Genomic DNA, 13,782 nt, shown 5'->3' with positions numbered 1-13,782 from the left:
CTTTCCTTGCAGAGAGGGGGGAAAAAAGTGTGTAAAAAAATTAATAAATAAATATTAAAAAAAAATAAAATTAAAAAATAAAGAAAAAATACCTAGATAAAGGGTTTGATCTAGGTTAGTGCCAGGGTTAGTGTTTGGGTCAGGGTCAGTATATTTTGGGCAGGATTTTTTGTGTTCAATTGGTATCAGTGTTGGTGTGTTTTCGGTAGGACAAAAAAAAAAAAAAAAAAAAAGGAAAATGCGCACTGTTTTTTCTGGGCTGTACTATGGGTACAAACAACAAATAACATACACATATGTGTATCACTGCGATCGTCAGTAACGGGAAAACATTTTTGGGGTTGTTCTTTGGTGGAAAGTTATGGTAGTAACAAGAAATATACAGCTAAATTTAAAAAAAAAAAAAATATATATAATTATCAAAAGATATCCATAGCCACTTTACACCAAATGAAAGCCCAGTTTGTCCTTAAAAAAAAAAAAAACACGGCGGTATAATCCACCTGGATGTACAAAGTAGTTGTGATGATGTGTACGGTTTTACTAACACATGTCAAAGTTGCAAATTTCAGTTAACCTGATTGATCCTGTTGACTTCATTTGACAGTTTCTATTTTTTTTTTTTTTTTTTTTTTTTTTTTGGGGTGGGGGGGGGGGGGGGGGGGTTGGACATTTTATCCAAAACGTTTTTCCTTTTAGTTTTGGATAGATCTGGGTAAGTTTTTAAGTTTTAACCCTCAATCACTTTTTCATTGCTGTGTCCCCATTGGAGAAATGTCCCCTTACTTCCTGTCCTGGTGACAAGACAGGAAGTGTGAAGAAATCCCATTTCCTGCTGATGAGATCGGTTCACTGCTTTTCCTAGAAGGTTTATCTTTTTTTCTTTAACACTGGGACAGTTCATGTGATGGCAACAGACAGACCCTATGCTTAGCATTCCCACCTCCTAGAGTTAAAGTGATTGTAAACGATGCCCTTGTAAAACAACCCATTCAGTTTAAAATAGGAATGAAAGGCAATACATTTGTATATAGATCTAAAAAAAACATTATAAATACCTTTTTTTTCCCCCTTTTTTAGTGATCACATTCCTTCTGTTCTCAACCCCATAAGAGCTGTGGGGAGGAGACGCAGCAGCGCACCAATCTTCCCAGTGAATGGCTGTGCAGCGCGTTGGGGGGGGTGTCAAGACAAGTCTGAGTTCCCAGCACAGCTAGAGAACTGACCATGCTGTGTTCTCCTGCTTAGTGTGGTCAGTTTTTTAAAAATAGAAAAGCAGAGGGACTGGCAGGAACACCAGGGATTTCACATAAAGGAAGCAATACAAAAGTGAACAGACTTTTTCCTACAAGTACATGGTACAGCAGGCACATATCAGGAGTATGAAGTGTTGGGGTAACAAACTCTTTATTATTATGGCCTATTTCAGCATCTACAGATCAGAAGCAGGTAGGAGCCTTAAACACCCCACATTTAAATGATCCCTAGGAGGCTGGTTTTGTTTTTCTTATTAGGCCTCGTGCACACTGGGCTTTTAGCCCTGGGCCACAAGGCTCAGTTGTTTTGCTGCGGGCGCAGGTGCACCGTCCATCCCCACTGCCAGCAGCCTGTCAAAATATGAGAGTCTGATAGCTGCTGTGGCTGGACAGGGCTGGGTGGTAAGTACATTTAGGGCAGTAGTGCACCCAGGGAGGAATACCTGAACACAAGCAGTCTGCATTCTGAGCATTCGTCTGCATACTGCCCTAAACAGAAGTACACTGCCCAGCCCTGTCCAGCCACAGCTGTACCGTTTTTCTTCCAGATCTGTGCAGTAATCCAGTGTGAGACTTTCCCTCTGTTCAGGAGCTTCCTGTAATAAAGACCGCTCACTGCTGCTCTCTCTCCTTGTGCAGGATGACTGGTCTTGTCTCCGCCCCCTTCTGCAGTGGGTGGACCGAGCTGGGCCCCTCCCACCAGTTACTGCTGCTCTCTCTCCTTGTGCAGGGTGATTGGTCTCGTCTCCGCCCACCTCCTGTAGTTTTCTGCAGGCAGCCTGTAGCGGGTGGAGCCTGCCGGGCCCCTCCCACCAGTCACTGCTGCTCTCTCTCCTTGTGTAGAATGACTGGTCTCGTCTCCGTCCCCCTCCTGTAGTTTTATGCAGGCAGCCTGTAGTGGGTGGAGCCTGCTGGGCCCCTCCCACAGCTCTGCTCCCTGCACAGGCTACGTAAAGCACAGTGATAATGTCACTGCTACTTTTACAAACTAATATCTGGGTTTGCAAAGGCATTTGATGCACACATAAAGTGGATTTGTATTCTTCGCCATGATGCGGGAATATATTTTTGTGTCCTGAGTTCAGCTTTAAGGCAGCCTGAGTTTTTAGGACCAGATGTAAAAAGTGAACCAAAGAGAGCGCAAGTCTTACGCGGTCGCAGCGACTTTCTGGTCGCCGTATACTCTGAGCTGACTACAGACTGACAGGCTTCGGAGTTTTGGTGGCCTTGTCATCGAATGCGGATCGCCCGGCAGAGGAGTCTCCCCTGGGATTGAGTTGCAGCCATTGACGTGTAATAATTAGGTGTTTTCTGCGCGGCTGACCTGTTTACAGATAAATTATTCATCTGATTCGGCTTTTCTTATTCATGAAAGTAATGGATCACTTGACCTTTGGAGGAATGGATACCGAACACAAAAATCTAATACTGTATTTCTTCATTGGCTGGGCTGTCCATGATTTTTGGAAGACTATTAACCAGTTCAGCTCTCACCCTGTACACCCCTGGGGACCACATGTATTTCATGAGCGGGAATTAATCATGCACAGTGTGATGTATTACGGGGCTGTTTACCTACATAGATCAATGCAAAGGAAAGCAGCCCACCACCATAGTAACGTCTGTCCCCCGCCATCATGCAGCAGAGCCAGACCTCTGTGCTGTGTGTGTCTAAGAAACTGTGTGATCTGAACCTAGTGAGTCAGAGCTAGAGCCCTCCACTCAGCAAAGCGCACACCCCCTAAGAGTCAGAGCTAGAGCCCTCCAATCAGAACAGCTCACACCCCCTAAGAGTCAGAGCTAGAGTCCTCCAATCAGAACAGCTCACACCCCCTAAGAGTCAGAGCTAGAGTCTTCCAATCAGTAAAGCCCACACCTCCTGGGAGTCAGAGCTAGAGTCTTCCAATCAGCACAGCTCACACCCCCTAAGAGTCAGAGCTAGAGTCTTCCAATCAGTAAAGCCCACACCTCCTGGGAGTCAGAGCTAGAGTCCTCCAATCAGAACAGCTCACACCCCCTAAGAGTCAGAGCTAGAGTCTTCCAATCAGTAAAGCCCACACCTCCTGGGAGTCAGAGCTAGAGTCTTCCAATCAGCACAGCTCACACCCCCTAAGAGTCAGAGCTAGAGTCTTCCAATCAGTAAAGCTCACACCCCCTGGGAGTCAGAGCTAGAGTCTTCCAATCAGTAAAGCTCACACCCCCTGGGAGTCAGAGCTAGAGTCTTCCAATCAGTAAAGCTCACACCCCCCAAAGAGTCAGAGCTAGAGTCTTCCAATCAGTAAAGCTCACACCCCCTAAGAGTCAGAGCTAGAGTCTTCCAATCAGTAAAGCTCACACCCCCCAAAGAGTAAGAGCTAGAGTCTTCCAATCAGTAAAGCTCACACCCCCCAAAGAGTCAGAGCTAGAGTCTTCCAATCAGTAAAGCTCACACCCCCTAGGAGTCAGAGCTAGAGTCTTCCAATCAGTAAAGCTCACACCCCCTGGGAGTCAGAGCTAGAGTCTTCCAATCAGTAAAGCTCACACCCCCTGGGAGTCAGAGCTGGAGTCTTCCAATCAGCACAGCTCACACCCCCTAAGACTTAGAGCTACATTCTTCCAATCAGCACAGCTCACACCCTCTGGGAGTCAGTCTTCCAATCAGTAGAGCTCACACCCCCTAAGAGTCAGAGCTAGAGCCTTCCAATCAGCACAGCTCACGCCCCCTAAGAGTCAGAGCTAGATTCTTCCGAATCTGATCAGTAAAGCTCACACCACCTAAGAGTCAGAGCTAGAGTCTTCCAATCAGCACAGCTCAACTCCCTTGGAAGTCAGAGCTAGAGCCCTCCACTCAGCAAAGTAAAATCCTCACTTCAGCTCCAGAAGGTTTTACCCCCCCCCCCCCCTTAATGAGCAGGCCTGCATTTTGGCACTGCGTTACTTTAACTGACAATTGCTCAGTCATGCAACGCTGTACCCAAAAAAAATTATATAATTTTCTTCACACAAATGGAGCTTTCTTTTGGTAGTATTTGATCACCTCTGGGTTTTTTTATTTTTTTTTAATAGAAATTTAAAAAGACTGAAAATTAAAAAAAAAAACAAAAAAAAAAAAAACAATATGTTTTACTTTCTGCTATAAAACATATCCAATGAAAAAATTAAAGCTCACCACTCCTGTACATTAAAGCTTGAGTCCTTCACTGGGCAAAGCTCACTCCTCCTGTACATTAAAGCTTGAGCCCTTCACTCTGCCAATCTCATGCCTCTTGAGAGAGCTAGAGTCCTCCAATCAACAAAATGTATGCCTCCTGTAAGTCAGACCTAGAGTCCTCCAGTCAACAAAGCTCATGCCTCCTGTAAGTCAAACCTAGAGTCCTCCAGTCAACAAAGCCCATGCCCCCTGTGAGTTAGTGCTAGAGCCCTTCTCCCGGCAAAGCTCGCACCCCCTATGAGTCAGAGGTAGAGCCCTCCACTTACAAAGCTTACACTCCCTGCTAAGATAAGGACTCTAGATGTAACTCACAAGGGAAGGGTTTTTTAGGAGGGTTCAGTTTGGCTTTAACCAAATTATATAACCTGATATTCAACTTTTTGTTGCTGACCAAGTAGTGTAGGAAGGACAACGATGACAGACCTAAACTTTGCACCTTAAAGAAAAAAATTAAGGTAGTCAAACCTATTTTCTGCTCTATCAGGGTCCTTTAAAATGCTGCACTAGCCTACATGTCCCATATGGTAAGGATGGTCTTGGTTGGAGTATAGGATGCACTGCAGCCGTCATCTTCTAGTGGTCATTAACTGTTATCTGATGAATGTATAATAGCTTGGTGGTAATTTTCACTCTGTGATGTCATCAGGGACATTATATCCCCCTCTGACACCGTCGGTCTCCAGACAGTGCAGAGTCCCAGCCCATTCTTGTCTAATGTGCACACGTTTAACTGACAAAGGTCATATATTCCTATACACTGCAAGTTTTCTCATCTGTTGTCTGGGTTAGCTGGATCCAGCCTGAAACTCAGCCTAAATTAATTATGTACTAATTAGCATTTCCTCTGTCTTCTACCGCTTTGATCCTATTTTCTTCAATCCCTCTCCGATCCCATGTAGGATGACTCGTAATTAAGTTGCTTTGATGGCTGTTGCTATATAAAAGTTGCAGAGAAAAATATCTTCTCAGTAGAAGGATAATACAGACCATTTTAAAAGTAGACTGGAATGAAATATATTCAGATTCAATAAACATGGTACAACTATATACTGTATAGATAAATGTGTGGCTGTGTTATTGTTACAGAATATGCAGTGAGTTGACTAGGAATCGATCAATGTAGCCAATCAATTCACTGAGACTGCAACCTATCCACTCAATAGAGATTAGTGACATCACTGAGAATGCAGCCTATCCATTCACTAGAGACCGGTGACATCATTGAGAATGCAGCCTATCCATTCACTAGAGACCGGTGACATCATTGAGAATGCAGCCTATCCATTCACTAGAGACTGGTGACATCACTGAGAATGCAGCCTATCCATTCACTAGAGACCGGTGACATCACTGAGAATGTAGCCTATCCATTCACTAGAGACCAGTGACATCATTGAGAATGCAGCCTATCCATTCACTAGAGACCGGTGACATCACTGAAAATGCAGCCTATCCATTCACTAGAGACTAGTGACATCATTGAGAATGCAGCCTATCCATTCACTAGAGACCGGTGACATCATTGAGAATGCAGCCTATCCATTCATTAGAGACCGGTGACATAATTGATAATGCAACCTATCCATTCACTAGAGACAGATGACATCATTGAGAATGCAGCCTATCCATTCATTAGAGACCAGTGACATAATTGATAATGCAACCTATCCATTCACTAGAGACAGATGACATCACTGAGAATGCAGCCTATCCATTCACCCTAGACAACTGACATCATTGAGAATGAAGGATATCCACTTACAGGAGACAGATGAGGTCACTGAGAATACAGCCTATTCATTCACTAGAGACAGATGACATCAATGAGAATTTAACCTATCCATTTACATGAGACCAGTGACATCACTGAGAATACAGCCTATCAACTCACTAGATCAGGGGTAGGCAACCTCGGCCCTCCAGCTGTGGTGAAACTACAAGTCCCATGAGGCATTGCAAGATCCTGATAATCACAGGCATGACTCCTAGAGGCAGAGGCATGATGGGATTGGTAGTTTCACCACAGCTTGAGTGCCAAGGTTTACTACCGCTGCACTAGAGAATGGTGATATCCAGCTTGATATTTGCAATTACTTGAACAGGCTTTTCTTTTTCTTTTTCTTTTTTTTTAACCACCTTCATAATTTCTTTTCTTCATTTGAAATTTGAACTTCACACTTCCTTACAAGTCCTCCATTACATTCTCCAGCCCTGACTTTTGAAACACATTATCAACATTTGACAAACTTAATTTGGGTGTTTTAGTCTAAAGTCCTAATTTCCATAAACCCACCTGCACCAAGTGGGGCAAATGACTAAATCCATTAATAGTAGGACTTGGGAGCTGATTTCAGGGGATGGATAGTGAAAGTAGGCAAGTTGCGCTTTTTATAAATATGCCTCTATAATCTACAAGGCACCAGATCCCTCTGCATTACTGATTAAAAGACTGGCTATTTTTATTTTTTGGTTACAATTAGAGTGGGAAAGGGGTATAAATTAGAATCTCAAAATATCTATTTGGATTTTATTGCTGTGTCCCCATTGTAGAGATTTCCCCTCACTTCTTGTTTAATGAATAACAGCGACCAATGGTGATCATACTTATAAAAACATTTTTTTTTTTTTTAAAGAGCAGAGAAGAGTTAAACAGTTTGTCAAATTGCATTAGTAGCGCAGGTCCGCCCTCTGCTGGCGTTTAGGTGTATTGCTTTTTTTTGTATAATAATCACTTGGAGTGCACTGTAGACTGGTTTGCACAATCTATTGCATCTTTGTTAGGCCTGTTTCACAAGGGCTTCAGCTTGTATAAGAGCAGTGTGAACAGCAAACTTTTACGGGGCATTTGCAGAGCATTCAGCAAGCTTTTAAAGTACCACACAGCTCCGATTTGTAAATACTGAGCACAGATCTTAATGGGAGTGCTGCCTGTCACTTTAAACAGGCTGCTTGCAGGATTCAGCACTACCTGTGGCTTTTGTCAAACGCCTGGTGAAGTAGCTTCACCAGCACTCTTATTATTGATTTGTGTATAATATTTTTCTAAACAGGAGCTGAAGGGTGTTTTAACCTCTTGCCGACTGTATAACTTACATATACTGCGGCGCTCCTGTGCCAGATCAAGTACTAGGTGCGTGATCAAGCACTTTTAGGTAGCCGGCGTCCCGGCTGTGCTGTGTTTAAACACAGCAGATGCTGATTAGCGGGTGCCGGCCAATGGACGACCGCCGGCACCCTCTGATTGCCAGGAAGACACACAGGACAGAGCCCAGCCTATGTAAACAAGGTAGAGCTCCGTCCTGTCACCGGGGAAGTAGTTGATTTTCTTTCCCTGCAAAGCAGGGAATAAAATCCTTTACTTCTCTTAGTAAAAGCACCTAACACAGTACACCAAAAACACTGGTTAGGCACACATTTAACCCTTTGATCACCCTAGATGGTTAACCCCTTCCCAGCCAGTGCCATTAGTACAGTAACAGTGCATATTTTGATCACTGTATTGGTGTCACTGGTTCCCAAAAAGTGTCAGTAAGGGCTAGTTTACACTTGTTTCAAAACATGGCTTCGGGCACGCTTTGTTAAAGCTCTCTGAATGCCAGTCAAAGCTCCTGTCCCTAACTAAAATAATTAGCTTACAGTCCTGTTTACACCTTGCTTGTGCTTTGGCTTCACTTCAAAAATTATACCCCATGTCACTTTAGTGGTGCTTCAAAGCCTCCATAGAAGTCTATGGCAAAGCTTGCTTGAAGCCCCACCGAAGCCCCACCGAAGGCTCATCCAAGCCTCACCGAAGCCCCACCAAAGGCTCATCCAAGCCCCACCGAAGCCTCACCGAAGCCCCACCAAAGGCTCATCCAAACCCCACCGAAGCCTCACCAAAAACCCCACCGAAGGCTCATCCAAGCCACACCGAAGCCCCACCAAAGGCTCATCCAAGCCTCACCGAAAACCCCACCGAAGGCTCATCCAAGCCTCACCGAAGCCCCACCAAAGGCTCATCCAAGCCCCACCAAAGCCTCACCGAAGCCCCACCGAAGGCTCATCCAAGCCCCACCGAAGGCTCATCCAAGCCCCACCGAAGCCTCACCGAAAACCCCACCGAAGGCTCATCCAAGCCTCACCGAAGCCCCACCAAAGGCTCATCCAAGCCCCACCGAAGCCTCACCGAAGTCCCACCGAAGGCTCATCGAAGCACCAGGCAAAAGCAAAGTGTAAACAAGACTGTAAGCTAACCATTTTATTTAGTGATGGGGCTTTGACTGGCGTTCAGAGAGCTTTAAAAAAGCCCGTCTGAAGCCATGTTTTGCAGCAAGTGCAAACTAGCCCTTAGTGTCCGAATGTCCGCAGTAATATCGCAATCCCACTATAAGTCACTGATCGCCGCCATTACTAGTAAAAGAAAAAATAAAACATTCCAGTATATATCCCATAGTTTGCAACGCTATAACTTTTGCGCAAACCAACAATATTGCGCTTATTGGGATTTTTTACCAAAAATATGGAGCAGAATACATATTGGCCTAAACTTATGAAGAAATTTGATTTTTTTTTTAATTTTTTATTGGGTATGTTTTATAGCACAAAGTAAAAAAATATTGGGGGTTATTTACAAAAGGCAAATCCACTTTGCACTACAAGTGCACTTGGAAGTGCAGTCGCTGTAAATCCGAGGGGGACATGCAAGGAAAATAAAAAAACAGCATTTTAGCTTGCGCATGATTGGATGATAAAATCAGCAGAGCTTCCCCTCACTTCAGATCTTCCCCTCAGATTTACAGCGACTTGCCTTTCGTAAATAACCCCCATTGCATTCGTTTCAAAACCTTCGGTCTTTTTGTTTATAGCGCAAAAAAAAAAAAAAAGAAAAGAAAAACCCAGTGGTGATCAAATACCACCAAAAGAAAGTTTTATTTGTGGGGGGAAAAAGGACATAATTATTTGGGTAGAGTGTTGCATGACTGCGCAATTGTCAGTTAAAGTAATGCAGTGCCGTATCACAAAAAAAAAATGTAGGAGGGTAAATCCTCCGGAGGTCAAGTGGTTAAAGGCCTAGAGAAAGCTGCTCTAAGCTTATACAAGCTTATACTCTTATACAAGCTGAAGCCCGTGTGAAACAGGTTGTAAAATCAAATATGCGTGCTATTCCATTTAAAAAAAAATTTTTTTTTTGGAAATTTTACACATTAACACGCATGATTTTTCTTTTGTGGTTTTGTGGACGTCTTCATCACAGAGCCTAGTTGTAAATAAATAAGAGTTTGCGATATTTCATCTGGATTTACGTAGGCCACAAAGCAGCACGCCCGGTTGGTAAACACGCTCAGCACTGCGCGGTCCGGTACAGAAACCTAGAATTGTGTCAACAGTTTGCAACACGTGATGCCCTGTGTGTGTAGGATTAGCCGGCTGTTTGCACAGCGAAAAACTTGTCTAAGTAGAAGCCAGTAGCTGCTCAATAATTACTACATCCTGGATGGAACTTCTGTTCTATATCCGTGATTATCCATTCCTCAAGTCTTCTACAAATGTCTGGGGTAAGGAGCTTGTCACACCGGAAGATTAAGATATGCCGTGAAATAAAATAAAAAGTTATATGTTATTTATGCCTGATAAAGTAAATATGAAATTAAACATAGCAAAGATTGAGAAATAATCAAACAGTAAGATATCTCTCCCTGAGCACTCATGGAGAAAATACAATGTCAAAAAGCGGCTACTATAATAAAAAACACAACACTGTATATACTCGAGTTAGGGCTGGGAGATTTTCTAAAAAAAAAAAATCTTCGATTCTCTTAAAAAAAACTCGATTCACGATTCGAATCGAGTTTCTTTTTTTCTTTGGAAACCGCGCCGGTCCCGAGGCGCTGCGGGCATGAGCTTTTAGGCGAGGCCGCGGCTTCAGCCTAGTCCGCGGCGTCCGGCCTCGCGGACTAGGCCGAAGCCGCGGCCTCACCTAAAAACTCCTTGCCCGCAGCTCTTCAGGCCCGGCGCGGTGTCAGCGCCGGTCCGGAGGCGCTGCGGGCATGAGTTTTTGGGCGAGGCCGCGGCTTCGGCCTAGTCTGCGGCGTCCGGCCGTAGCCGCGGACTAGGCCGAAGCCGCGGCCTCGCCTAAAAACTCATGCCCGCAGCGCCTCGGGACCGGCGCGGTGAAAAAAAAAAATCTAAAAAAATCAATTTGCTTAAATTTTGAATTGATTTGACCTCTCAACTCGATTCAAGATTTAAATCGATTTTTTTCCCCAGCCCTAACTCGAGTATAAGCCGAGTTTTTCCAGCACATTTTTTTGTGCTGAAAATGTCCCCCTCGGCTTATACGCGAGTCAAGCACTTTTCTGCAGCAGAGAATGACATTTTCTGAACCGAATTTGGAGCCCCGTATCTCTGGGCCACTTGGTGCTAGGAACCCCAAATTTGGTGTGCAAACCCAGTGGAACTAGCACTACAACATATCCATATCTATGGTTCCTAGCACCAAGTGGCCCCGAGATATGGTTCAGAAAATGTCATTCTCTGCTGCAGAAAAGCCCCGTATTTGGGGCCAAGTATCTCAGGGCCACTTAGTGCTAGGAACCCCAGCTTTGGATATGTTGTGGTGCTAGTTCCACTGGGTTTGCACACCAAATTTGGGGTTCCTAACACCACACACAAAGTAAGTCAACTGTGTCCATCTGCAGCAATGTCATTTCGGGACCCTTTGGGTCCAGAGACCCCAAATTTTGGCTGCAGCTAGGGGGCATCTAGGAACCCTTAACTATCGAGTTTGAAGTTTGGGGACCTATGGCTGCAAATGGGCACAGTGAGGCTGCAAATGGGCATTGTTGACCCTCTTATCCACTTACAGTAGCTGCGCATTTCTCACCCTAGGCTTATACTCGAGTCAATAAGTTTTCCCAGTTTTTTGTGGTAGAATTAGGTGCCTCGGCTTATATTCGGGTCGGCTTATACTCGAGTATATACGGTATATCAAAAAATAATAATAATTTGTAATCCAGGAAACCCAGATTTTTCGAAATTTATCGATTTGATTGTTAGGGAAATACCATGACATTTTATCTTTAACCTGTGCTATTGTTGGCATCCCCGATTTCCATGCTTTAGCTAAAGTTTGTTTAGCTGCTGTAAAAATATTTATTTAAATTGATTAGGGGTGCAAGAAGAAGGTTTTAAGTTGCGTAGGGCCTCTTTTGAGGATGTTTAATGTGCAGCCTTATTTAAGCAACAGGAAGTCTCCAGAGCTGGAAGGGGTTGGGTAAATTTTTCACTTTCTTGTTTATGTTGCTTATTCTTTTTTTTCCTCCTTTTTTTTTTTTTTTCAGTTTTGATGTTGAAAATGGCCCAAGTTCAGGTCGCAGCCCCCTGGACCACCAGGCCAGTCCCGGTTCTGGACTTGTACTGCACACAAACTTCCCCAGCCACAACCAGAGACGGGAATCCTTCCTGTACCGCTCGGACAGCGACTATGACCTCTCACCAAAGAACATGTCCAGGAACTCCTCGGCCGCAAGCGAGCAGTAAGTGTGAAGTTCATGAATATCTGTTGGTGGATCTAAATGTCTTCTGTTTGTGTCCTTTAATGCTGAACTAAGCTAAAAAAAAATCGTATTTAAGAGCTCCCTCCCCCTTACACTGGTTTCACGATGGGCATGATCTGTGCTTGAATAGCTGCACTGGAGGGCAGGGGAGGTATTGGGTGTCTAATAGACCCCCAATATCTCCATAAAGAGGACCTGTCACCTGCCCATGCTATCACATAGGCGGTTTGTTAGCCCCCTTGTGATAGCAGTAAAGTTACAACATAAAAAAAATAAAATAAATAAGTAACACAAAAATGTATCTTAAATAAACCAAAATATTTTTTTAAACACCACTGTGCACACCCCATATAAAAAGAATAGTGCAGGGCGAGCAGGTGTATGTAAACATCAATTCTGCCTTACATGCGAGGTACCGTCGGAGCAAGAGCAATAATTCTAGGGCCATAATTCATGGTTAACTCTGAAACTGATAACCCGTAAGGGCTTTTAAAGTGCCACCTATGTAGAGTTTTGGGAACTATATTTTTTTGCAATTTCATGGGTGTGCGCAATTTGTATGTTTGGTATTTGTTTACTCGATGCAAACCCATCAATTTTATTTTAACAAACATTGGGTATAATATTGTGTTTGTTTGCACTAAAATTCATTTAAGGTCTCATGCACACGAGACGCTGGTGCAAACTCTGCTGAACACATGTTTTTAAAAGCTGAAACTGGTGTTTAGAAACGCCCATTTTGCCGCGTTTGCATGCTGCGTTTAGCCGCGTTTTACCGCGTTTGCGTCTAGAAGCGTCTGCAGAGCAGAGAATGACATTTTGCGACCCAAATTTGGGGCCCCGTATCTCAGGGCCACTTGGTGCTAGGAACCCCAAATTTGGTGTGCAAACACAGTGGTCTACAATATATCCAGATTTGGTGTTCCTAGCACCAAGTGGCCCCGAGATATGGGGCCCCAAAGTCGGGTCGCAAAATGTCAAGCACTTTTCTGCAGCAGAGAATGACATTTTGTGACCCAACTTTGGGGCCCCATATCTTGGGGCCACTTGGTGCTAGGAACCCTAATTTGGATATGTTGTTGTGTTTGCACACCAAATTTGGCGTTCCTAGCACCAAGTGGCCCCGAGATATGGGGCTCCAAAGTTGGGTTTTAAAATGTTCCTTTAAAAACACTTATAAACACAAACGCGATTGGTGTCTGAAACGTGGAAAACTTTTGCGTCTGAACCCATTTTTTTGCTTCTGGAAAAATGAGGTTAAACGCAACTGCCTAAAAATTACAAAAAACGAGACTGTGTACATGGACACATAGGATAACATTGAATGGGTTCAGGGGCAGTTGAAAAAAGTGTCCAACTACCTCTGAACGCGAGTTTAACAGCGCCTCGTGTGCATGAGGCCTTAGTGGGTTTTTTTTCCACCTGAAATTATGACTTTGATAAATAGTTGTGCAAACATCATGCGGCATAAAAAAAAACTTGCAACTACCACCATTTTATTCTTCAGAGTCTCTGCTTTCAAAAAAATACACTTTTTGGGGGTTTACAGTAATTTATAGCAAAAAACACTGATTTTAATGTGTGCAAAAAAAAATGTGGGCAAGTAGTAAAGGGGTTTTAAAGGCAGAAGGTTATTTTTTTTATCTTAATGCATTCTATGTATTAAGATGAAAAGCCTCCTGTGTGCAGCAACCCCCCCCCCCCCCCCTCAACCCCCCCCCTTAGTTCCAGCGATATCTATGAATGTCTCAGCCATCCGAGATTCTCCTTCCTGATTGGCTGAGACACAGCAGTGGCGCCA

The 13,782-nt window shown here is 43.9% G+C and overlaps 1 protein-coding gene across 3 annotated transcripts in view; it reads left to right on the top strand.

The window, feature by feature from the left end:
• PDE4B (phosphodiesterase 4B) overlaps nt 1-13,782 on the top strand; it is a 552,181-nt gene that overhangs the window by 377,455 nt on the left and 160,944 nt on the right. For all 3 annotated transcript variants that reach the window (XM_073593787.1, XM_073593789.1, XM_073593790.1), the window contains one exon: nt 11,766-11,960. In XM_073593787.1, the coding sequence (XP_073449888.1) occupies nt 11,766-11,960 (195 nt within the window). The remainder of the gene's footprint in view (nt 1-11,765; nt 11,961-13,782) is intronic.

This window comes from Aquarana catesbeiana, linkage group LG07 (genome assembly GCF_042186555.1).
Source record: "Aquarana catesbeiana isolate 2022-GZ linkage group LG07, ASM4218655v1, whole genome shotgun sequence".
NCBI classification, from domain to species: Eukaryota; Metazoa; Chordata; class Amphibia; order Anura; family Ranidae; genus Aquarana; species Aquarana catesbeiana.
The sequence above is the reverse complement of the archived record's forward strand: the minus strand, read 5'-3'. Positions and strand labels throughout refer to the sequence as shown.